General features: G+C 46.9%; 1 protein-coding gene across 22 annotated transcripts in view; it reads right to left on the minus strand.

Annotated features, from left to right (window-relative positions):
• The window catches only part of LOC117898578 (collagen alpha chain CG42342), a 57,526-nt gene extending 33,248 nt beyond the window's left edge, over positions 1–24,278 (minus strand). For 13 of the 22 annotated variants that reach the window (XM_034808111.1, XM_034808110.1, XM_034808115.1 and 10 more), the window contains exon 1: positions 23,063–24,275. In XM_034808111.1, the coding sequence (XP_034664002.1) occupies positions 23,063–23,816 (754 nt within the window). In that variant the 5' untranslated portion in view covers positions 23,817–24,275. Of the gene's footprint in view, positions 1–23,062 lie in introns of all 22 variants that reach the window. The other 9 variants (XM_034808114.1, XM_034808112.1, XM_034808116.1 and 6 more) reach the window with 3 other exon arrangements.
• Positions 24,279–25,691: the final 1,413 nt, after the last annotated feature.

Genomic DNA, 25,691 nt, shown 5'->3' on the forward strand with positions numbered 1-25,691 from the left:
TTAAATGTCTGCGAGTGACGCGCGTGCGTTTTGTTTGCTTAAAGGCAATACAGAGCAGCAGCAGCAGTAGGAGGAGCATCAGGAGCAGCAGCAGCAGGAGATATAGTAGTGGGAGCATCCCAACCCAGAACCGCCGCAAGCAATTTTGTGCGTTTTCTGCGCTGTTTTAGCCGCCGCTGGGGCCATCAAACCGAAGCAAAACTTTGTTTTAATGAATTTTTTAGCCGCAGCGTTGAGCATTTTGAATGTTTGCTTAATTAAAGTGATTGTGTGTGTGTGCGTGTGTGTGTGTGTGTGTGAAAAAAAGCAGCTGCAACCGCCTCCCCCTGCGCCTGTTTATTTAGCTTTCAACATGCTGCGCTTCATCATCATTAACAAAATACTCGCACTAGCGCCACGAACCAAACACAACAAAAAAAGCGGAAAGAACTTGCTAAATCAAAATAAATACAAAGCCGACTAGCAACTGGGAGACTGAGAGACTGAGAGACTGCGAGACTGTGTGTGTGTGCCGCTGCTGTCATGCCACAAGAGGAGGCAGTCGCCAAAAAGAAGTTCAAGATTCTGGAGCAACAACTTTTCGGGGCTGAAGCTCTTTAACAACTTTAGCCATGGCAATAGCATTTGGGGGGCCAGCATTATAATTTTGTAGTCCAGTTTTAGTACTCCACTCCGCCCCCTCAATGCCCCTCAAGTAGTGCTTGTTTGTTGTTATTGGTTGGGGAAGTGGGAGGAGGCTGCGCTGTGGCTGTTGCTGTGGTTGCCACAATTCATGCGCTTTGTTGTTATTGTTTTTCCTGCTTCCGCTGCGCCTACAAAACGAAAAAACAAAAGCGCTCCACAGAGTCGAGCAAAGTCTGGAGCAGCAAAAACAATGTTGCACCATGCTGGGGCACAAGACAAGCAACAGGCTGGGAGGCTGGGAGGCTGATGGCTTGATAGGGAATGGTGTGGCAGGAGTAGGAGTAGCCGTAGGAGTGGCAGAAGTATCAACTACTTGGACTCTACTAGCGCCAGAGCTCGCCAATCCCCAAAGTTCTCTCCCATTCTCTCTCCCGCTCTCCCGCTCTCTCTCTATGCTCTCAAGTGCACTCGCAGCTGTGGCTGGTTGTTGCTGTTGAAGTTGCTGCCACTTCAGTTGTTGTTGTTGTTGCGTTTTTGTTTGTGCTGCATTTAATTTGATTGCATTTTATTTACTTTTTCCATATCTATACATAAGAGTTGCTGAAAGAGGCGCCAAGGCTGCTGCTGCTGCTGCGGCGGCTGCGGCTCGGTTCGTGGGTTAAATTAATTCCACTTGATACACAATTTTCATCCCGGCCCCACCACACAGCTTGCAACATTCTGTGTGGCTGGGCATCTCTGCATCTGGTTTCTGTTGCCCCCAGAACTTGATTAAGCGCCAATTTATTAGTTATTCCACAGCAGGACTAGGCCAGGCCTTTGCCTTTCAACGCTCTCATGAAATATTTTTCATTTCTCCATGTCCATTTCCATCTCCATCTCCATCTCTACACCAAAAAGAAAAGAACGAGTAGAACAAACAGCATTAGCACACACTCATGAATCGCTCAGCTCGAATGTTGAGTTATTCACTCTCCACTGCAGTGGGCGGCAAGGGGCAAGGGGCAAGGGAATTGGCATCAGATTGAGGCTGTGCAACCATTCGGCAATGGCGCGGAAAGTTATGAGACCATTTTGTGGGCATATATACGGCTCATATAATTTCTAGTTTCGGTTGCAATTGATTTACTGCATTGCTTCCAATAGCTGCTCTTATTTGTGGTTGCAGTTGCCGTGTTTTTTTTGTTGGGAGAATTGCCAAAACTATTATATTGGAGCAAAGATGATTAATGATGGGAGAGGGCCGTCTCAAATCGTAGTGGGGGGATGCAAACTACATTGAAACTTCATTAAATATGCCCGAAATTGTTTAGATGAGTAAGATATAATTTTGATTGATTAGCAAATCTTATTCATGTCATTCCATAAATTAGTTGGCTTGGATGTTCTCTTTGGTTTGGGGTTAGGGAAAAATTTATTGCATTTTCATGGTAATTCCATATTTTGACTTTCCATCTCTGGCTTCTTTTTTGTTGCATTAGTCCCCTGCGTGCACCAAATGGAAATGATGAATGTCCCAATGGAAATTCAGTGGCAGAAGGATTGGATTTATCTGCTCTTATTTTTCTGTTGCTTTTCTAGATATTTTATTCCTATTTAAACTTTAAAGTGCAAAAATAAACTCTCAGGAAAGTGAAAATAATTAACTCCAGATTTTTTTCTGCAGATTCATGCTTACCAGCTACAAATTGTGTACATAATTTAGAAAAAATCTTTCCTTTGCAGGAAACAGGATATCAGGAACTGGGCAAAGCAAAATCTCTGTGAACGAAAAGAAGGCCAGCCTCGGGGCCCAAGGTTTCGATACCCTTTCAAATCAATGCCTAAAACAGGTTCACGGTTTGCTTGGTTAGGAGCACTCTCCTCCACATTGCAACGTTCTGGCTAATATCACAAGTACTTCTGAAAGGGTATTGGAAGTAGCATAGAGAGAGAAAGAGAGCGGGTGAGAGTGTACATAGTACGAGTGGCAGTAGTTAATCACAGGACAAACAAAGCAGTCAGGAAGGAAGCAAGAAAAGTAAAGAAAACAAGCGGCAGCCGAAGAAAAATGAGAGTTATTCAATGAGCTCTCTAAGATTTCATTTCGGATTACCAACTGACCTTAAGAAAGGCAAAGAAAGAGAGAGCGAGAGCAAGAGCACAGAAAGACCGAGAGAGGGAGAGAGAGAGGTTGAGATGTGTACTTAGCACATATTGAAAATGCAGTAAGCAGCACGACGCACAGCAGGCAGGTAGCCCTGTGCACTAATTGCAGCAGTAAAACGTAAGGAGAGGGGACGGGTAGGTAGAGGAGGAGGAGTAGGAGAGGCACTGCGCAAACCCATCACCGTTATACGACGGACCGGCGTCAAAATCAATTAAATGGGCAACAGGCGAACGGTAATTGCAGCTTAAAAATTTCGCTTCTCTTACTACCTCTCTCTTGGGGACCCACAACACACCACCCACCTACTCGATGAGAAGTACAGGGAAGCACTTTGCGTTAATTGCAGGCAGACGAGTCCGACTCCTCTGACTCCTTCTTCAACCACATTCGATGCTGGCTATTGAGTGGCTCGGGCGAATGGCAAATAAAAACACAAATTAAACAAAGTAAATAGAAATTCATCAACGTCATCGTCTCAGTCTCAGACTCCGTCTTCATCTTCTACTTCTTCTTTGCAGTCACAATAAAATCCACAAACATTTACCGTACTTTAACAACGTCAACGGCGACGATGCTGCTGCTTTTTGTTATTCTTGCGCTACAATTTCCTCTCCTCTTTTGCTGTTGTTTCTCGTGTGTCTGTCCACTGGTTTTGTTTTTATACCCAGTACTGGTGGTGTGCATTCTAAAGGTATATTATGTTTCGTGGAATGTTTGTAATGGAAATTTGCACTTGAGAGTTGCAGTCCAGTCAGGCATCCGGGTAACTATGAGAACTATCTGTCTGTTGATGTACCAGAAATGGTAAGGACTTGGTAGCTAGAACAGTCGTGATGAAGAAGGAGACTTATTGATTTAACGACTGAAGGGTATCAAATGACCGAATCACACGTTTGCAGGGTTCTCTTGTGATTCATATGTGTGTTTGCGTGCGTGTGTGTACATTTTTGCGTGGCGAGGCAGACTTAAAGCAAACAAAACAATTGCAGTCGGGGTCAGTCAGCAGACGAGATGGACAACTGGATTGATGGACAGATGGATGGATGGATTGACGCCACCGCATCTAAAGTCGTTGTGGATCATTTTTAGTGTGCAATAAAAAGCAAACGCAGGCTGTTTAGCGTAGTACATACTCGTGTACATAGTACAAACGTAAATACATATGTACATATGTGTGTACATATTTGCATGCCCATGTACCATGGAAGAATCTGACTAGACGGCTGCCCATTTAATTGATTGGAGACCGAGCGACCAGCGTCTGGTTCTGTTCTTCCCGTGGACCTGCTTTTGGGGTCAGCACCTTCCATAAGCAGGCATCGGCCAGATGGCGCGTGGCATGCACCTCAACTTTGATGTTCTCTCTCCAACAGATCGCCCACCCTCTCTCCACTACTCTACAGCTCCTCCCCATTCCCATTACCCTTTTCTTTAAATTCCATTTGTTGTTCTTGTGCTTGTCGTTTTTCAATCATTTGCATCCATTAATCAATTTTTTTGTTGTTTCTTTTTCCATCTATCTTTTCTCCTGTTTTTTCGATTTTTGCCTTGCAGCATCTTTAGCTTTTTGTGGGGCTCTCCTCCATTATCTTTTGGCTTTTTGTATATCTTAAGTGGACACCAAGTAGCCCCCAATCTATTCGTATCGACCAAGTGGTCAATGCAACGGGGCTTATCTTGCGTCGAACAGTTGCCACTTAGTTGCTCTGCCTGCCGCCTGCTGCCATCTGCCCCAGCATCCCAGCAAGCCTTGCCACGCCGAAGCATTCATTCCCCCCTGGCCAGTCTATTAGCTTCTTTGTATCTTAGATTCGCTTCTCATTCATTCTCCGCTCTGTTGGCCCAGTTCCCCCGAGGGCCAGCACGGACCCTTTGTCCGCCACTCTGGCCCCCTGTCCTTGTCTCAAAAATGTGTCTGTGGGATGCTTTACGGAGTGTAGCAAAGTCCGTTGTGGCTGGAAGTTTAACATAGTTCATTGTCTTGTTGTTCATCAACTTTTTGTTTTGTTATTTTTATCCAATAAGCCCCATGGGGAACAGGAAGCCACTGCCCCCACACCTGAAGGAAAGTTGGGCAAGCCAGCGCCTCGAGAGATTCCTTTGGGGCAGTAGCAAAGAATGTGAATACTCTTTGGGAATGGAAGTTTAAACCCATTATCATTGTGAAAGAATAAGATAATATTCATCGTACATACTTGGGATGGATCAATCAATTACATCATAAATATTCTCAGAACATACCTGAAATTGAAAAGAAAATATTGTCTGTTAGTACGATGGCAAATCGTTGTAGGATATTTTTTTATATTTTAGAATTCAAGTCGTATTTCTCCGCTGTAATTCGATCTTCTTGGAATTCCAAATTTCTGCTCGAAGCGTATCGTAAAGTCAACTTTTGTCTAACTTTTTCTTTGGGTCTCCAGCTAATCTTTATTTTGTGTATGGTTCTATTTACCCAAACGCACTGATTACTGCGAAATGGTAATTAAACTTTTGAACTCTCCACGGAGCTGTCGTTGACGTGTCATCCCGGGACCCATGGCGGAGATGCTGCCGCTGTTTGCTGCCGGAATTCAGTATTCAGCCATCCGCATAATCAGATAAGCAATAACAACACAGCCGCAGCCACAGCAGCAACAACAGCAACAAAGAGCCACGCCCACAGCCGCCCCTGCACAATGAGATTCATGACAGCCATAGACAAAGTTGAAGAAGGGCAGACATCTACGGGGTTTCGCCGCTGTCCCTGTCCTGTCCGGCCTCGCCATAAGCAGTGGCCACTTAATTGTATAAGAAATGAGCCAAATGGAGACCCACAGTCAAAGAGCAGAGGGAAGGAAGGCAGAGGGGGGTAACGGCACCCTGGGACCCCGAGCTGTGGCCATGCCCCACTTACACTTTGTCTATGGCCTGGGCGTTAATTACATTTTTATTATTTTCATTTGGTTTTTGGCGCAAACGGAACGCCCTTCGATTCTCTCTCTCTAGCCCCAAGTCAATTTCAATTCGAATTTTCGGGAATGGAATTTTCGGGGTTTGAGTAAATTAATGATGCACAGCAGCCCAAAAGTCAATTCAGGCTGTGATTGAGCACGGAATGGGCATGAGGGGAGGGACGTAGTGCGGTCGAAGAGCGATGGAGGTGGAACGACGAGGCGCCTCGCCTACTGCAGTCAGACGACTGCGTTGGCTTCGATTCTACTTCATTTTTCATGCCACTCAATGGTGGCATGTTCGGTTTGGGTTGCAGGTCACGTGATGCCGTTAATTGCATGCCCAGAGCCACTGAAACTCTTGACGCTGTCTTTGCCAATTCCAAGTAATGCTCAAGACAGTAGACACTCCTGCCTCCAGCAGCAGCAGCGGCAGCAGCAGCAGCAGCCCTGCTAATTGAAAAATATCTTGAATTTATTCGTGCTACTTGTTGTTGTTGTTGTTGCTGTTGCATTTGCAACTAATTGAAGTGACTGCAGGTGGATTTAGGGCAGGGATTTCTCCACATAGAAAACGCTTCTCAAGTGAGATTCTACACCAACAACAACTACTCTAGCTCAACATGGAAATTGAAAACTTTCACGCACACACGCACACTCGCAAACACACTCGAGGAGTCCGCCTGGGAGTGGTGCACTCGTGTTCCCACTCGTATTCCATCTTCATCAACATTCATTCTCTACTTTGGTTTTTTGAGAGCCCATCATCATCATCATCATGGCATCTATGCCAAGTAGCCGCCTATCCATATATCTTGACGGTTCTTGGTTCTTTTGTTGGCCAACACTTGAAACTCTGTAAACTGGGGCTATAACAACTCTTGCGCCTCATGATTATAATTATTATTACTGTTTGCATTGTTCGAATTTCTTGTTGCCTTGCGGCCAGGCAAGGCAGGGTTTACAGCCAAACAAAAAAGGGGAACACAAAACCATTAGCAATTCATCTTCGAGACAGTTTTTGTTGCCCTTCCTGCAATTAGAGAAGCACACACACACAGGAGAGACTGGGGAGAGTCATTGAATATGTAGGCAGCTACTCGAGTTCATTGCGGTCCTTTTTTTGGGGTGGTGTTGGCCCCTAAAAGGCCGAGCCAAGTCAACTTCCTTAACACTTTGACAGCAATTTGCGAAATATGTTGCCGGCAATCAGCAGGGAAGTGAGAAAATAACAACAAAACACAGGCAGCAGCAGGCAGCAGGCAGGAGCAGCAGCGTTTGCCCAACGACCAAGTTTACAAGTCGCATAAACAGAGGCAGCGCGCACAAAAGTATGCTACAAAATGGCAACAGTCTGAGCTTACACACACACACACACAGTATAAGTGTGTGTGAGAGGCTTTTGTGCACAATCTTACTGACTTCCTTCCGGTCGAGCAGTCGACCCCGTGCCGGAGCATAGGTCTCGTCCGGGTCTGGGACCCACTCTGCTGGGCCACAAGTGTTTGGCCTGGCTTTCGTTTTTTGTCTGACTCGCTTTTTGGCAATTAATTAAAGAGAGAAAAACGAAAAGGAAAAAAGTGCCTCGAGCTGTCTTGCCCCAGCTGTTGTTGTTGTTATTATGTGTTGTTGGAGGCAAATGTAAAGGCTGCCACTTTTGTAGCATTTTCAACAATTTGTGTTATATTGTTGCTGTTTTTTCGGTTACTTTTCGTTTGTCTAGCTGTCCAATTTCCCCTCCTGCCCAGATCGTCTTGTTGTCTACCTTTCTGTCGCTCTATCTCTCTCACTCTAACTCTCTTTGGCCGCTGCTGTATTTTTGGCCTGCTAAAAGTTATTTTTCTTCTTTGGTTTTCTTGCTGCTGCTGCCACCGCTGCTGCTGCTTGTTGTATTGTCGGACCCAAATAAAACCTGCAGGCGCAGCATTTTCCTTGTCGTTGTTTAAATACAACAACAACAACAACAATAGAGCAACGCCATCAGCAACAACACAAGCCACAACAATGGGCCGGCGAGTGGCGATATTGGTGGGGCCTTCCAGTTTTTTCCGGTGAATGTTTCCCTACATATTTTCAATTCATTTTTCTCTGCCATCCACTGGCGACTTACATTCTCGTTATTTATGACTGGTGTCTTTTTCTAGGTTACATGTACACAATGCCAACCCCAGTCCCCAAAAAAAACAACAACTATCTGCAAACAAATTGCAGCGAGCGAGAAAGAGCAAATCAATAAAAAGTGCAACCTTTTCTTTTTTTGGCTTGCTCTGCTCTGCTGCGCTCCCCACTTGACTTTGGTTTACCGTTTTGTGGGGCGGGTTGGATATTTAACTAGTTTTCTAAATTTTCCCCAACCTCTGGTCTTCAATAAAAAGGAGAGCACGAAGTGCATTAAATATTTATCCGCTTGTTTGTGGCCCGCCCCGTAAAAACCGTCAACAAATTTTGTTGCCCCAGAGTTGGCGAACTTTTTCGACAACTTTTGTGCTTGTGTGTGTGATTTTTTGGGTGTTTTCTGTTTATCTCTAAAGTACCACCCACCAGCTCCACAATTGCTCTATTATAGTTATTAACTCAATTTGGTTGTTGCCACGAGGCAAAAAGAGGAATGGCAAAGGCATTCAAGAGTCCTCGGGATCTACGAGAGTTTAAAGCCAGTGTTTGCCCCTTTGAAGCGTTTCGCAGTGCTCCCTCTTCAATTATTCAGACATTTTCCAATCAAACAACATTTCCCCCTCCAACCTTGATTCCCATATTGAAATATAGTTTCACCTTCATGCTCGTACAATTTATTTTCGTTAATTGGTAGCAAAAGTTTTCCCCGGTCGCAAAAAAAAAAAGAAAAGAAAAGAAAGAAAAGTTACCAAAGCAAACAGAAAAGCATTCCTATGCACACATGAGGGGATGGAGGGGGGGCATGTGGCAAGTTCAAAGGCACCACACAAGGGCGTGGCGGAAAATAAGTTTGCTCTGCTTTAATTAGGGTTTGCTAATCAGAGGCAAGGGGCCCTGGCAGCTGGCGTTGCGTTACAAGTTGTGGCAAGTACTATTGAACGGCAGTGGAGATTAATTAGCGCAGTTTATTGAGCAACCCTGGCAGGCCTGTCGCAAACGACAACCCTGACAAGAGTCTGGCATTTGCATTTAACAATCCCATCCGACAGTCGCGCACATTTGCATATGGCTTGCATGTCTAATGGGCCGTCGTCAGTGCGTGCAGATTGATATATCGGCTCGCTCGAGCACCCCGACATGTGAGTCATTGAAGGAGCCGACAACGCGGAGCACAACACGCCTAATTACGCTCAACGATTTTTTATGACAGCCAATGCTCCTCCTCTTCCTGCTCCTTCTCTCTGACAGTCTCTCCTGCCCGCCAGTGGTTTTCCTGCTTTCCCGCCTGCCTGCCTGGTTGGCTGGTAAGCTGACACCTTCGGTTCTTTCACACATGAGCTGAAGCAGATGTATGTAGTTGCAGTTGCAGTTGCAATTGCAGTTTCAGTGGCAGCAACTCCACTCGTAGACGCCAGAGTTTGGGTGATCGCGCTGCTAATGGAAATGCCAAATGACGACAGACGCCTGCAGGCCGCTAGTCAAACAGAAAGAGCGACGAACTGCGGATCACCCAGGCAACGGAAAGAGGATAATATTCGTACGCGTACCACAGAAATCTCTCATGCAAAACGTTGGTCCTTTCACATATTTTACGTCATTGTAATCCATATGAGCACCGATTTCTGAAATATTCTTACCCTTAAAATTGATTATGGGAATACATAACAAACTTCCTTCCCCATTACGCCAGAGCAACATGGAATGTAGCAATTTATGTAAAACTGGTAATCCATGCATATTTTTTTTTTTTTTACCCCTCCTCTCTTTTGGCAGTTTTCTGTTGTACTTTGATGATTGACAAAAATATTCAGTGAACTATGTACCCCCATTTCCCTTTTGCTCATTTCGTGGCAATCGATTTACCCTTTCTGCCTAGATTTTGTATCCATACCATCCAGGAAGCAGGGAGCGAGGGTCGCTCTGTGGCTCGGTCGCGTCGGTCTGTCAATGTTGCTGTGGGTGCTGGCTGTGGCAGCGACGGCTTAGAGCTCATAACAATGCAGCTTAATAATACAATAAATGCAATCAAAGTAACAATAAAACATGCAGCATTGCCCACAAATGGCCACAAAATAAAAAGAAATGAGTGAACCCCGGAGTCGACGCGACTCGGAGCTGTGCTATTTAGGCGGAGGCGGCTGGAGGAGGGTCCATGTGTGAGTGCAGAAATTATGACAATATGCAAACGAGTTCCACAAAGACAGCACAGCGAGAAAGAGAAGAGAACAGGCAAAAGGCGATGCGATGGAGAAACACACAAATCGCAGACAAAAGGCGAAGGCAACACACAACCTACGGAGAGAGAGAGAGAGAGAGAGAGATGTCAGGCAGGGCAGCAGCTAGGCAGAGACAAAAGCAGCACTGATGGAGGGAGGCAGGTAGGAGGATGTCTGCTGCTCCCAGCTTAGGACCCGTTGACATGTAAAGAGCACCAGCACCAGCACCAGCAGCAGCAGCAACGTAACAAAGGAGAGGGAATAACAGGGGGGCACAGGTACTAGGTACTGGGTGCTGGGTAAGCCAGAGCCCTCAGGCTGGCGTAGGGTCGGCTTAGCAGGGAAAGGCAAACAGAGTTAATGCTGCACAAAACCGATTCCGATAGAGATCGAACAAGGTTCTAATAACTAACCACGACCAAGAGACTCTTGAGGTGCGCTGTGAGTACACTCTTATGCGGAGGATGAGATGAGATGACGCAGTACAGGCAGTGGCTTGTTACCGGGAACAAACGGCAATTAGCACAAGGGCGATGCATATTTCGCAGAGAGGCAACCGATAAAGAGAGCGCAGAAGGGGAGGGACAGAGAGCGAGCGGACCACAGCGCAGCATTTGTGTTTACACGTGGGATTAGGCTTTTGATGAGGGTTCAAAGGCTGGTATTTTCCGGCCCGTCAACTGGTTGATTAACTCCTTTTTCCAACTGGATTCATTTAATCAAGCTGCCAGGCTAGTTCTGCTTCAATTCGATTTGATGCAAATGTAAAAATTCAAACGGTATTCGCTTCGAGTTTTCATTAGGGTCAAGTCTCTGTGAGATTCAATCAATTGATATTTATTCTAGGGTAACGATCTTGATGTATCTGCTAATCACGATCAGCCCACGCATAAACTTTGTATTTACTCAATCCGCTGGAGCTTAGCAGGGTCTTAAGCCGCGTTGCCGGAGTTGTGCAACTCGTTTGCCCCCGGCCTAACACTCTGCTCGTAACTGCTCGTACAAATTATCGTGAGTTTTGAGTGGGTTTGATGGCTGCAATAGAGATGCAGATGCAGATGCTGCGCCGCATCTGGGAGAGGGAGTCTAAAGTCTGAAAAAGGTGCGAGGTTTATGTATGTTGAAAACGTTTTGTTAACAACGGATCCCCCTGCCCTGCCTCACTGCCTGCCACAATGAAAATGCCCAACGGAGCAGAGGAAGCGAGAAAAATTACAATAAATTATATAAAGTGTTAAATGTGTCGAGCAGCTGAGAAGAGATCAGTGAACCCACTCCCGTTTTTGGATAGAGAACAAAACGCTTGAGAAGATTCCATTTGTTGTCAACGTTTTTTGTGTTTGGTGCATCAGTCCCTAGTCCCGACACTTTCCCACTCTAACAAAAAGAATCCCTGAAGATTTATGGCGTTTAATCAGACCTTCAAGACCAAGACGGGCAGCAACGAACTCGAACTCAAACTCGCACCGAAGCGAACCCCAACTAGCAGCATAACCAATTTGTAGTGACAACTGTAAGCTGTATTTCCTAGCGCCATAAAAATGTCTCTGCCCATGTATCTTTGTATCTCCGTATCTGTATCTTGAACTCCACGTTGATACTAGAGACCAGCGCCGAGTTGAAGGTGTTGGGACATTGACGCCATTCGGGTTTGTTAAACATAATAAATGTGATTCTCCTCAATATTTGTGTGTGTTCAGTTCAGGTTCTCTTGCAGTCATTTCCACTCCGTTCCACTCGCTCGCCAGTTAAGAGATGCGGGCTCCCCCCTCCGCAACCCCTCGCTGTACGCTTGATAAGGCGGCAATCGTTGTCGTTGTCGCTCTATAGCTCTATAATCATGCTTCGTTCTAGTGTTGACTTTAATTGACAACTCTTCGGCGTTGTTGGTCCACCAGAGACGACACGACACACGGCAGGGGAGAGGGAGAGGGAGAAGCAGAAGGAGAAGAAGATAAGTAAACTGTAGAGCTTATGGCCATCGACAGCGACAGAGGTGCATGGCACAGTGGTACGTGCACACGTGAATCATCTGCGTGAAAGTTTGTGCTGTGGATTCTGCCATCCGAATTCTCATGTTTACCCGTGGCTCTTTGTGGCACTGTTACTCTGTTTACACAAACATTTCACTTACACCAAATGCATTTTCGACGATGCTGTGTATGTGTATGCTTAATGTGTTTAACTATGGAAATGTTGCCCTGTTTATACGCGTCTGGAGTGTGTTCAGCACTTGAGAGATGCTAAAACGTTTCACACAAACCCTGAGGCCGCTGAAAAGGCAGTGGGATGCGGGGGGAAACGAGCCAAAGAAAAGGCCAAATATAAATAAATATGAGAGCGCCATGCATGAGTGCTCCGCTCTTTGGGTGCAAGGTGTTAAGTGAACGCGAGCGCACATCCACATCCCATGCACATCCCCCACTTAACATAATCAGATTCAACAACCCTCGCACCACTGTGCACACTGCTCCAGAATGCAGCCGATGTCTTGCATACGAAATGAGTGAATAACTGGAAACCAAAAGGCGATGCGTAGTTATGAATGAGAGAGAGACAGACCAGTGGAGGGAGGGTGGGCCACAGAGAGAGAGAGAGAGACCAGTGGTGGGAGGGGGAGTCAGAGTCCAAGTGGAGCGTAGAGAATGCAGAAGACACTGGCGGGGAGGAGAGTTGCAGTCGCAGTCGCCAAAGAGGTACGCCGCTTAAAGCTGATTAAATTTGTAAGCTGCCACGGCAACGGCTTTGGGTTGACAAACTGGTCGGCCAGTCGGCTGGTCGGTTGCTCGGCTGCTCGTCCTCCCATCTCCGTGTGGCAGCTTTTGCAGCGTTGCGCATGCGTTCTGCGTCGTCGACAAGGCTGCCGCCCAAAATGCAATTCCAATGAAATTGACGTGACAACGGGCCAACGAAGATGAGTGTGACAAAAGCCCCCAGAGCCCAGACCCAGTCCCAGTTGCAGCCCCAGACAGGCGGAACGCAGAAACCGCAAAGCCCCAGCAAAGGCAACGACACAGAGTCACCAAACCAGCCAACAGGGGCAGGGGCGAGGGCAGGGGTAGTGGCCAGCCGAAAACCCACCAGAGACAGGGGGACTCACTAGTGCAGTCCAGTGCCGCAGCCAGAGCTAGGCAAATGCAATGAAAACAAGAAAGAAGACACCAAAGAGACACACAACGACGCAGCAGATACACTAGCAAAACAACAGTAAAGTTCTAGTATGAAGAATATTCCCAGAAACTGCAGAAATAGTCGCTATAAAAACCAAACGGCAAACGTTAGATGTTCTGCATAAATAATTCGACTTTACGCTGCACATCTCTACCCTCCACTACCCTGCACTCCAAATCACTTGACATGTCGCCTACTGTCTGTCGCTTTGGCAGTGTATCACTGTATTACGGTAGACAACACAACAGACACACTGATGACAGAGACAACAGCGACTAGCAGCAGCGGCAGCAGCAGCAACGAACATGTCAAAAGGTGTTGTCTGCCATGCACTTGAAAAACTTGTTGTTGCCGCCTGCTGCCTGCCGTTGCTGTCGCTGTTGCTGGTAATTTGAATGGCGAAATGGCGACCGATGATCGGCCTACGTAGCCGACTGAGAGTCGAGTACTGGGACGAGTTAGTATGGTAGCTAATACACGTACACGACTATGGCCAGACTCTGATGCCGCGCGCTCTCACACGCTTGATTGGAAGGCGGCCCGGCCTGGCCCGGCCCGGGCCCAGAGAGTGCGAAAGAAAGGCGTCAGCGAATGGTAAACAGGCGACAAGCAGCGACAACAGACGACAACTAGCGACAGCGACAACAGGCGACAACGACTCCGACCAAAGAGTCGCATTTTGATTAGATTTAGGAACGCTTTGGCGCTCCAATTGTGTGCTGGTTTGATGCATGCCCCACAATGCGCGTTTTAGGACAAAATGCAAATGCCAGGCCCAGAGACTGTGCCGTGGCCCCGGCACCAGACAAGGCGCGCCGCGCGCAGACAGTCAAAAAGGGAAAAACCCACAAAGCAAAAGCAAAAGCAAAGCTCAACTTAATTGCACACACACCACGACCCACCACACCACACCATAAGGGTGCGGTGTGGCACGGCAAAGGGACAAAGAAGTTTCTGCTGGTTTGGGCTGGGGGACAGACCGAGAGAAGGTGTGGAGCGTGGGGCCATCACTTTGACAAATGGCGACAATTTTGATTGAGTTTTAGCACGAATCTTTTGGTAGGTTGCTGATGATTCAGCTTCAAAAGCAAAAGCAAAGCTCCCCCGTACCAGCACCTAGAGGTAATTGTCGCCACTCTATTAAAAGGGAAGGGTGAAGCAGGGGGAGTGCCACTGCCACTGCCACTGTCACGGTGTGATTGAAAAACTACCTTTGAAGTGATTCACACAGGCGGAAGAGCTGCTACCAATAATTGAGTTTCCCATCGATTGGATTTGGTTTCATTTTTTTTCTACTCATTTTCCCTTTTCCCTTGTGTTCTCTTCAAGAAATCAGATACGGGCCTCAGCCTCAACTTAAGATCAAGACAGTTCGAGAGATAAGCCAGATTGAATTTCAATTGAAATGCGGAGCAACCGTGAAATCTTTAGATAAAAAAACAAAACAAAAAAAGAGGGAAAATTCCATCTTTTGAGGGAATTATGTTCCCAGCATATGCAAAAACCCTCGGAGCCCCAGACACTATTAATAGCGCTCTCATGTGACCATAATTTATCAACCTCAACTGCAAGAAACCAGTTTGCCATGTCCACTGCAGTGCCAGAGAGATCCTTACTTGCCCCGTACTCCGACTCAACTGTCGCCCTATTCCCTCGGCATTCCCCTGCGCTGCTCATTCTTTGCCACTCTCCCTGGCTGATAGTCAATTACTCATGCCTCTCGCATCACGCACAGTAGCATTGAAATGGTTATTGACTTGTTCACCCTACTCCTTCCGTCCAACTACTCTCCAGAGAGTGGCATCGATGCGATGCGATGCTCCGCTCAGCCAAATGCTTTTAACACACAAAATTTTATTGAGTTTTCTTGGGAAAAAGATGTAAAAACGTAAAAAACGAAGGAAAATTTAATTATAACCAACAAGCAATCGAGCATGAAGCCAAGGAAGGGGGAAGAGGAGGAGCGTATTTCGTTTTCTTTTCTTTGACGATTAATATATATTTATTTTTTGTGTGTGTTTTTTATGGTTTGTTATTTCGACAATGATCGATTGTGATTTGTAAGAATGTCGACGCTGTCCAGTCGCTCTAATCAATTAATTTCTAAGCAGGCGAATCGTGAAGGAAGCCCAAAAGAGAGTCAGAGATAGAGAGGGAGAAGAGAAGGGATTCCCAGTGCATGAAATGGATATGGGTGACTGAGAAGCGGTCAAGATTGATTTTGGCTTTCGGTTGCTGTGGGGGGGACACAGTCATTACAAGCAGATTGTGTTACCAGATTGTAAAACACTTCAAATGAGTTGAGGAGCCACAGCAGAGGCAGAGGCAGAGGCAAAACGAACGAAGCGATTGACATTGATGGGGGTTTTGATTTTCATTTTCATTTTTCATTTGATTGAAACATTAAAAACACAAAATCGCCCGCCAGAAAAGGGGAGATAAACCAGCCGAGACCGAAGTTGAAACTGAATCAAGCCATGGCCATGGCTTTTGGCTGGGTGATGGGGGACTTCAGCCTAATGAGGCGTTCTTGGGACCCTCGCCATGGGGCGTATGAGTGATATTTTTCGCTTCATCGGGCATAAAATAACAATGATGACATTTTCAGATTTTATGCATATTTTGGTACACATCATGGCTTCATACTCGCACTTCATTTGCATAAATAGTCGAAAATTGAAAATGAATAACTTTGTTTTTGCTGTGTGGCTGTGTGGCTGTGTCGTCTGTCGTCTGGGAAAAATGTTAATGAGTTTCGGCATAAAAGGCTACAAAATGATTTGGCCATTAAATCCACTGGGACACACGCATCCATCCGCACTGGGTGTGGCAGCCACCAGCCAGCAGCCACCAGCCAGCAAGCACTGCCAAAAATTATTGTCTATCATTATTTTGGGTGGCATATTCAAATTCCCGGAATGATGCAATAAACGTGAACGTTTAACGTTTATTTTCAGTCGATTTCCGACCAAGAAAGCCAAAAAAAATGCATGATAAATTGAGGGAAATTCTATTTATAAGCGTAATTGCTAATCCCAGACTGAAAACATAATCCACCCACTTGGCCAGGCAGCCAGCCCCGTCCGTCCATATATCATCTTTATCGGGCCCACCTCTGCCTCCGGGAGCCGGAAGCTGGGGACTGGAAGCTTCATCAACGTGAGGCATCAAGACAGAAAGGAAAAGGAAAGACAAAACAAAACAAAGACAATGCCAATGCCAAAGCAGGAAAGAAAACGCAGTGAGGAAAAACAAATGAAAGCAGACTATTTGTCAACGCGAATAAAGCCATTTATTATCCATCATAAAACTTGTATTTATCGCTAAATGTGGAGGGGAGACATGTCATGCCGTGCCAGAGAATGTCCCAACAAATCCTGACGACGAATAGTTGTGTCTCCCTATGGCTGCGGATAGTCAGTCAAACAAACAAAGAGATGGCTTAAATAAACGGCCAGAGGACAGGCTATAACAGAACAGAGCAGAGCAGAACAGGAGAGAGAACGACAGGCATGGAGCAAGGGGCAGGCAGCATCACGCAGGCAGTGTCAAGGCAATAAATCATAAAGCAGTCGCAGTACCAAACCCAATCCCTGTCCCCACCCCACAGCTCCCATCGAATGGAGTCGAGTGCGGCGTGGAGTTTCTGCCATTGGACGCTGCTGCCTGCCTGCCTGCCTGCGTACGTGAGAGTTTGCCATGAAATTGGAGCATGTGCGTCGCTGTACGCTCGCGCTGTGTCGCTGAATTGTCGTTGAAAATCACGTAAATGTATAAAAATGAAATCTGTCTACGTTCCCCCCAAAACCAAACCCATTGCTCCGTTGGCAATTGGAACTGTATCGCCATCGTCGTCGTCGTCGTCGTCGCGCGCCTGTCAAGCGCCTCTCCCTGTGTGTGCAAGCCAAAAGTCGAATAAATTTCAGTTTGCCGCTGAAATATTTACGCAGCAGCAGCAGCAGTTCCCGGAATGAGTTCCACCCAAAACGGGAAAGAAAATCCCAGCATATGTGGCTAATAAACCAGACCAAAGCGTTGCTGCTGCTGCTGCTGCTGCAAACCAAACCGAATCCAGAGCAGACCAAAGGCACTTGCCAGAGCCGGTCACAGCTGCAGAGGCACACAGACCCACAAATATACACTCTCGTGCGTATGTTTGTATCATTTTTTGGAGCTCCCTCTGTACCTGTGCCTTAAGCATTTCGAATGCTTGATTGAGCTCACACAAAGACGAAGACAGAGCCAGGGTGTTGGGATTCCAGTTGATTGATGATCAGCGAGACAGCAGGATGTCTCCATCTCCATTTATCCCCCAACCCAAAAGTTTTCTTAGCTAATTGGCAACAAAAACGTAATGGCCAAAGAGAAATGACAGTGTGGCTGCTTGACACAATTGGTTTAAAAATTAAGCACAACTGCCTGAAAATTGAAAGAATCCACGAAATTATTTTAATAGAGACATTCCGCCCCCGCACAGCCATAGCAACATTTTCATTAATTAATTTATCGCATCGTTAATTAGTTTATCAGCAATTTGAGTGAGGAAGGAAGCAGCTCTTTTCCCATAAATTAATTCGTATTTAAAACTTTTAATTTCATCCGACAAATGTGGAACACGCGGAACATCAGCATTATTATGGAAAGACTTAAATCAAACGAATTTATTTCTACAATGAATGCGAATGGAAATGTGGAATAGCTTATTGGGGGATTATCCCCACATTAAAAATTGTACTGCATAATTTTACACACAGTTTTTGTGTCTCCAACAGGCATTACTTTTGAGCTCTTTTGAATTTAAATGAACTAACAGGCTAACAGGCAAACGGGGCAAGCGGCGGATATTCCATTTCCAGCACCAAATTACATTTTTGGCTCATTAAAAGGATCTCTGGACTATGGAACAAAAATATAGCATTACGTGCCAAAAATAAATGTCAGCACACACCCAACACACACACACACAGGCACACACACACTGGAACGCAATCAGATGAAATTTATGAAATTCTTCTTGCCGGGTAATTCATTTCGGCTCTTCTTTTCTGTGGTTTTGCCAATGAATTTATTTTATTTTCTCTTTTAGTTTGCTGCTGCCCTGCCCCTGCCCTGCCCTTGCCGCTCTGCCCATGGCTCTGACTCTGGGGCGCTGGGGCTCTTGTGATAGCATTTTTAATAGCATTTTTTCTCCACTGAGGAATTTCGATGCTCGGCAACAAGCAACATCGATGAGATGAAGCTGCTGGCTGGCTGGCTGGGGATGCCTGGGCCACAAATAAAATGAAACAAGAGGCAGTTATGCGGTGGAGTAATTCGACTAGCGGATGCCCTGTAATTAGTGGAGTTTGTAGAGCTACAGGTGATTATTTTGTTCCTCTTTGTAACCATCCATAATTTTATAAAAGAATTTTTATTCGGGCATAACCTTCTGGGCATAACAATTACTGGGTACCACAACATGTGGCAGCCAAAAGCCGGCTGTCCGCATGGCACACGACAAATAAATTTGTCAACAAATGTGGCGGCGTCGACGTCGTCGTCGTCGTCGTGTGTGGGTGCGAGAAACCATACCCCAATACCGATCCCTTTTGCGCTTTCTCGCAGCGCCCCTGGTCCGAGGGGGAGAGGATGGGGGGCCCACGAATAATGTTGACAGTTGGGCATTAATTTTTTCACTAATTAATAAATGTTGCTGTTGTTTTTGTTGTTTGGTGTTGGCTTTTATGTGGCTGCTGCTGCTGTTGTTTGTCGGATATCTTTAGTGCAACAAACTGTAATGTTTTATTGGGCTATTAGCGCAGCATTTAAATGGCAATCAAGGCGTGGTGGGCATCCTCCGCTCAGGTAAGCCAAAAGTCACGCAAACTCACAAATTGTAGGCCGGCAAACACACACACACACACACACACCACACACACAGGCAGGAACGAGGCGAAACGAATGAGCAAACAAACACAACTGGCCAAAAACAAGGCAAACAAAACTAACGACTGACTGCCTCGATGAAGGGGCATAAACAAAAATCACCAAAAAAAAGAAAACAACAAGCAAAGACAGAGGCTGAGAGAGGAGTGGCAGAGGCAGAGCGGCAGCCTGGGCCTGGCAAATTGAAATCGAAAAGGAAATCAGTTGATGTGTAGAGAGCGACAATCGATACTGGGGATTCCACGTACTCGCACTGGTCCAAGTCAAGCCGAGTCGAGCGAAGCGGAGTGGAATGGCAACGGAGGTGTGGTCTGGTTCTGATTCTGATTCTGAGTCCGGTATGGGCTCCAAAAACCACACGCACACAAGCCACTGTGGGTACGCTTCAAGGAACAGGAACAGGCGGAATTTGGGTTGGGGTTGGGGGTTATGTGATTGCTGCTTTGACACGCCCTACCACAACCACACACAAAAAAGGAGTCATTGAGTTGAGGGATGTTGTGGCTGCCAGCAGAGACAGCATATGTCCAAAGAGATGTTCCGAATCGTTCGTACAGACCTGATATACATATAAGGCAGGCAGTATATCCAGTCGGTGTTATCGTTATCCCCTGGCAACGTGATTGAAATTTATGACTGCCAAAAGTATACATAAAGACAGTCCACAGGGGCTGCTTCTGCGTTACTCCCAAATCGTGAGCTGAATTCCAGTCCGCAGCTGCAGCAGGAGCTCATCGTCAGACTCTGCCTCCGAGTCTGCCTCTGTCTGCGTCTGGCTTTAGCCCATGAGAAATTGCAGTGAATAAAGAGAGCACTTGTACGCATTAAAACCTAATTGGGAATTTCCATAGTTCATATGACATTTGCTCCAACTGCTGTCAGTGCTGTTCCTGCTGTTCCTGTTGTTGTTGTGACTGAGTGGCATATGCGAGTGTCCTCGCTCGATGTGTCTCTGTGGCTTGTTCTACATATTTTGGCTTTGCAAAATGTCACACGCAGTCAACGATGCTCTCGCTGCTGCTGCTGCTGCTGCTGCTGCTGCTGCTGGTGGGGTTCTAAAGTGGATTTTGCGCTTGGCTATGATAAATTGAGGGTTTCCAGCTGGACACAACGAGAGTGGCATCAGCAGCAGCAGCAGCAGCAGCATCACCAGCGTATGGTCAGCTTTAGACAGACTAAACTCGAACAGGGGGGAGGGGCTGGGGCGGTACTCCTGGGTGCTACCTAAAACTCTTCGTGCTTCAACCCTCAACACCACACACTCACCTCCACTCTGCTCTTTGTGTATGCAGCAGCCACCAGATGAGAGATGAGGATGCGAGAAGATGAGAAGTGGCCAAATGTCATTTGCAGTTTGACAGGCCAAAGCCAGGGATAGCACAGGGACAGGGATGTGGCCACGTACCACCATGGGATGCAGCACAACTTTCAGTCGTTAAACATTCCAAAATAATAACACATAAAAAATGGAATTTCCCACTTTTCATCCTCCATTTTTAATGAGTTTTTGTTTGCGGCTCACTTGGGGATGTGTCCATTAAATTGCATATATTTGCACTTTGAAATTCCTCTGAGTATCTCCCACTGTGGTGGCATGCCACTTGCCTGCTGTCGCACTAATTTTATCAATTTTATGCCCAACTGCAGAAAGTACAGAAAGGAGAGGAAAATGTCGATAAAACCCAAAGAACTAATCGGACTTAATCGGAATGCGGCAGTGGTACAAGTCCCTCAAGCAGCATCCTTTCGACTGTCACTGCAATGTCCTTGACATGAACTTTGCAGGCAATCAAAGGAAGAAGGAGCTGAAGGAGCAGCAGGACCTGCATATGCAGCAAAACTTGGCTTAACCGATGATGACTTTGCTTTGCCGCATCGTCGTCCTCCCTGTCGTCTAGGGCTCCGATAAGCAAGCGACATCTTCTGCCAATCCTCTGCCAATCCATCCCCTCACCCGCACACGGGCTTTGATTTATTGTGCGTGGCTTAAAGTTGTGAAAAGGCTGTGTGTCCTGGCGCCTGGCACGCTCTTATCAAGACTCTCCCGGGCAGTCGTTCTGCGGGCAGCCGGGGGGGCAGCCGAGAGAAATTTATTTATATGCAGTGACTTTGAAAAGAAACTTGGACCGCCCCCTGCCCTGCCCAGAAACTTTCGACCTGGCTGCGCATCGATTATAAAACTTTGTGTCCTATCTTGTCTCGAGTATCCTGTGAGACGGGGGCACGGGGCAGACTTTGGCTGACTGGCTGGCTGACTGCCTGGAATTGGCAAAGTTGTTAAATAATTGCGCTGAGCGTTTACTTGGGCCAATGCTGTGCGTATGCTTCATATGCCACGACTCCTACTTAGACTCTGCTCCGCTCTGGCTGGGAATATAATTCGATGCATCATGAGGAGCGATGCCCGGGCTCCAGTTTCATCGGGATTAGCAGGCAAAGTTTGCCCGGCAGCTTAGCGGGTGAGTTAATTGTGCGAATGTCAAGACAAATTGCGTTAATACGACCAGGCTGTGCTGCCAGGACAAGGCCAGCAGCACAACAAGGACCCAACTCCCACAAGCATAGCACAACGGGGGGGGCCGTATGTATATGCCACATGGTTGTCTCTCTCTCGCTCTCTCTCTCTCTCTCTCACTGTATCTCTGCGCCTGCATCGTGGGTGTCGCAAAAAGTTTTTAAAAAGTATTTTAAGCAAAATTTATGCAAACCACCAAGGCAAACTGGCTGCCAAAAGGAAGCCAGGCTCAGTGCTCCACACTCACACCCCCTCTGGTTGGGTGAATATGTGCATGGGAGCCCTCTGCTAATCCCCGAGTAATCAAAGTTTCGGTAATGTCACGAGAGAGAGAGCGACGGACAGAGACAAGCAGCTGAAGGAAAAAAAAAGCTTCGGCAAAAAAAATTTGGGGGAAAACTGAATGCCAAAAACACACAGAGAAGGCAAGAAGGCCACTCCCACACCTCCTCCTTCGTCCTCTTTGTTCTTTTTTCTTATTTGTACCCCTCCGCTCTGCGTGGGTGTGTGGTGTGGTGCGGTGTGGTGTGGGAGGTCGCTTTTGGGTCTGGGAAAACACTTTTCCAATTAATGAAATCTCTAAACTGCCATAAATTTAGCCGAGCGCAAATAATTAAATTTCGTTGGACCCCACACACACACACACACACACACACAAACATGCCACAACGACTTGTTGACTTATGGGCATGGTGGTGTGGGTGTGGGTGTGTGTGTGGCACATGAGTGTGTGGCTGTGTCTGACATTTCTGACCAATTGCACATTGACCATCAGCCTGACCCAACCGCAAATGTAGGCGCCTGATGGCCAACACATTTTTGGTCCCAATTTGACAAGAAAAAGCAGGCCGGCAAAAGGCTGCGATACCCAAGGCAAATGCAGCAAGGGAAGGGGAATTATAAGCCTTATGATATTGTGATCCAATCGATAATTAGCGGTATATCAAAGTTCCCTTGGCTCAAGTGAACAATAAGGAAGAGAATTTCCCCAGAAAGCAAAAACCAAATACATGGAGTGTGCATGACGAAGATCGCTCCTTATTTTTATTACTACCAACCAAATTCGAATAATATTAAATGTATTTTTTATATCAGAACAAACTATTCAGAGTCTTTGCCTGCTATTGCTCTCCATTGGTGAAAATGTTGAAAAATGGTTCCGTTCGCTTATGGGCAACTTGTACAGGGACAGTCGAATTAAGACTGTTCTTGCTGCGCAATAACTCTCGAAAATATATACACCCTACGAAGTTCCAAATTGCTTGACAAACCACTAATAAAAACCAATATCCCCCCTCTGCACAGGGTAACAATTTCCATGCATAATTAACCGCAGCACTGAAAATCTCTGTCTTCGTGGTTAACCTTTAAAAGGCATTAGAAGTCAGCTTAAAAGCTTAGTTAGGAGACTCACCTGCTTGACACTGGCACTCGCCGTGACCTCCTGCACCTGCTCCTCCTCCTCCTGCTGCTCCACCCTCGCCCGCTGCTGATGCTGCTGCTGCCGCCTCCGCGGCCTGCCGTCGCTGCTGGCGTCGCGTCAGTTGCAGGTGCGACACATCGCGTCGCAGGCGATGCAACTCTCGGCGCACATGCAACGTCATGTGCTGGGTGCCGTTCTGTCTGTTGTCCAGAATTGGCGTCTGTTCGGCGGGCCAGTGGAGCAGCTGCTGCTGCTCCAGCCTCAGCTCCAGCTCGACAATGCGCGCGTCCAGCTGCTGGAGGCGTTGCAGGCGCTGCTCCATTCGCGTCTGTCGCACATTGGCGTACAGGGCGAAGCTGAAGGCGCACAGGCACAGCACATAGCTGGCGATCTGCAGCATGGACATGAGCTTTATTGTGGGTTGAGGTCGCTCCTTGCTGCAGCTGGCAGATGCTTGCAGATACTGCTGCTGTTGCTGTTGCTGTTGTAGCTGTTGCTGTTGCTGCTGCTGATCCGGCTTGTCCTGACAGCTCGCGGTGGGGGCTGCCAGGCGACTAGCTGTGCTCGCTGCTGCTGCTGCTGTTGGTGTGGGACCATTGCTGGCCATTTGATTGTGTCCTAGGAGCAGGCACTGCTGCTGCTGCTGCTGCTGCTGCTCTGCCTGAATTTCCACTGTGGATGCTGCTGCAGCTGGATCTGATTGTGTCCTTGGGCTGCCGCTGGGCGGCGCTTTGTGCTTGCGCATGCTGCGTTTAAGATGGAAAGCTGTCTCTCGACCCCTCCCTCAGCACTCCCTAGACTTGCCTCCTTGTGGGGCTGCCGCTGCTGCTGCTGCACTTGAGTCTGTTGCCGCTGACGTTGCTGTTGCTGTCACTTGAAGTGTGTCCTTGTGGCATCACACAGGGAAAAAGAAAAAGCCAGCACAAAACACACACATATGCGGCAAGTCACTGGCGTTTGCTCCTTTTTTTCTGTCGAGTGCTATCCTCTATCCACTATCCACTATCCACGTTCTCGATTCTATTTCGTTGCGGTATTTGGCCAGAACATTGCGCTTCTAATGTTGCTGCCCCGTTGTTGCCTGCCCAGCATGCAACGCAGCGGCCATGGAAAGCGGGGAAAACCGAATAATATAGACGGGGAAAAACTTTTGCTGCGTGCTCCGCTGCACACAAGTCCCTGGGTTGGGTTTGGTTTTGGTTGCCTTTTGTTTTTGTCCTGTCAATCGTTGAAGCAGATGCTGCTGCTGCTGGTGCTGCTGCTGGTGCTCCTTCGTCTTGGACTTGTCTCCCTGCTGCTGCTGCTGCTGCTGCTGCTGCTGCTGATGCTCGTTGACAACTTCTGTTCGTTGGTTTGTCCTTTTAGGGCTCTTCACATTGCAACTTGTTTAGTGGGTGCTGTTCGTGGCGAATCCGTTCACTTTTCAACTGCAACGACAGCAAAATGAGAAGAAAAGTGAAAAATAAGTTGGAGGAAAGCGAAGGAGGTAGGGAAAACTTTTTTTCCATGCCACTCGAATTATGTGTCGCCGCATTTTCAATAATCAGCCAGGCTCGGTTGCCACGGACGGGTGACAAGTCCTGTCCTGGCTCTGCCACTGGTGCTAACTTCGTTTTGAAGTTCACCCAGCCGTGCCACCAGCCCAGTGGCGACACCCCCAGTGGCTGCCAGTGGCAACCAAGTGCCTCGCAAGACGCGGGCAACCGAAACTTTTTTACTCCGAAACTTTTTTCTAGCTCAAGTGGCAGCGGCAACAACTGACAAAAAAAAGAGAGAGAAGAAAACAAAGAAAAAACTCAAATAAAGAAGCAAGAAGCGCCACAAGGGTCGGGCAGAAGTACGAGGGCATTTGACCCATAGACTTGTCGTGTCAAAAACATTTGTTGCCTTCAACTCTGCGCCCCACATGCCACCGACCGACCATCAACAGGGTGATCAGAGTGTGTAGGGGGGGCGTGTGCGGCGTGTAGGTGTGGCAACAGCAATACAAAAGTCATAAAGTGGAAATTATAGCTAAGAAACAAGAATACTTTTTGTTTGATGGCGGGGCTGGGGCTGGGCTTTGGGTTGGGAGTCCTGTGGAAGCAACGTGAACAGCGCCAACTGAAATGCTCTTTAGAGAAATGAAATGAGCTTGAGAACTTTGTTCGCAAGTTGCAACTGCAAACAACAACAACGAAATACAGTTTAAAAAGTATCAAAAAGTTGACCAATGGGCGAGAGGGTGGAGGAGGAGGAGCAGCAACTTTTCCAAGCAGCTTCACAAAACTATAAAATTTTCCTTTTTCTCTCTCACGAAATTATGTGGTAATTTAATTAAAAAATAAGTTTACAAATTAAATATGCACATGATACTGCCCCCCCAACCCCAACCCAACTGATGGCACAATAAAAATCGTTCCATTTTTTTCGTTGTGGTTGATTTTTGTTCACAGAATTTTTACAATTTCACATTTTATTCTTTTACTCTTTTTTTCTGCTGATGGATTGTGCGTGGGTGTTGCGCAATCAAGCGCCAAACAAGCGAACAACAAAAATAACTGAAGCTCTCACATAAAACTCAAAAACAATCGCACCATCGATGGCTGGCCGCCCCCCACCAGGAACACCGCCTAAGCCG

The sequence above is a fragment of the Drosophila subobscura genome, chromosome O (genome assembly GCF_008121235.1).
Source record: "Drosophila subobscura isolate 14011-0131.10 chromosome O, UCBerk_Dsub_1.0, whole genome shotgun sequence".
NCBI lineage: Eukaryota > Metazoa > Arthropoda > Insecta > Diptera > Drosophilidae > Drosophila > Drosophila subobscura.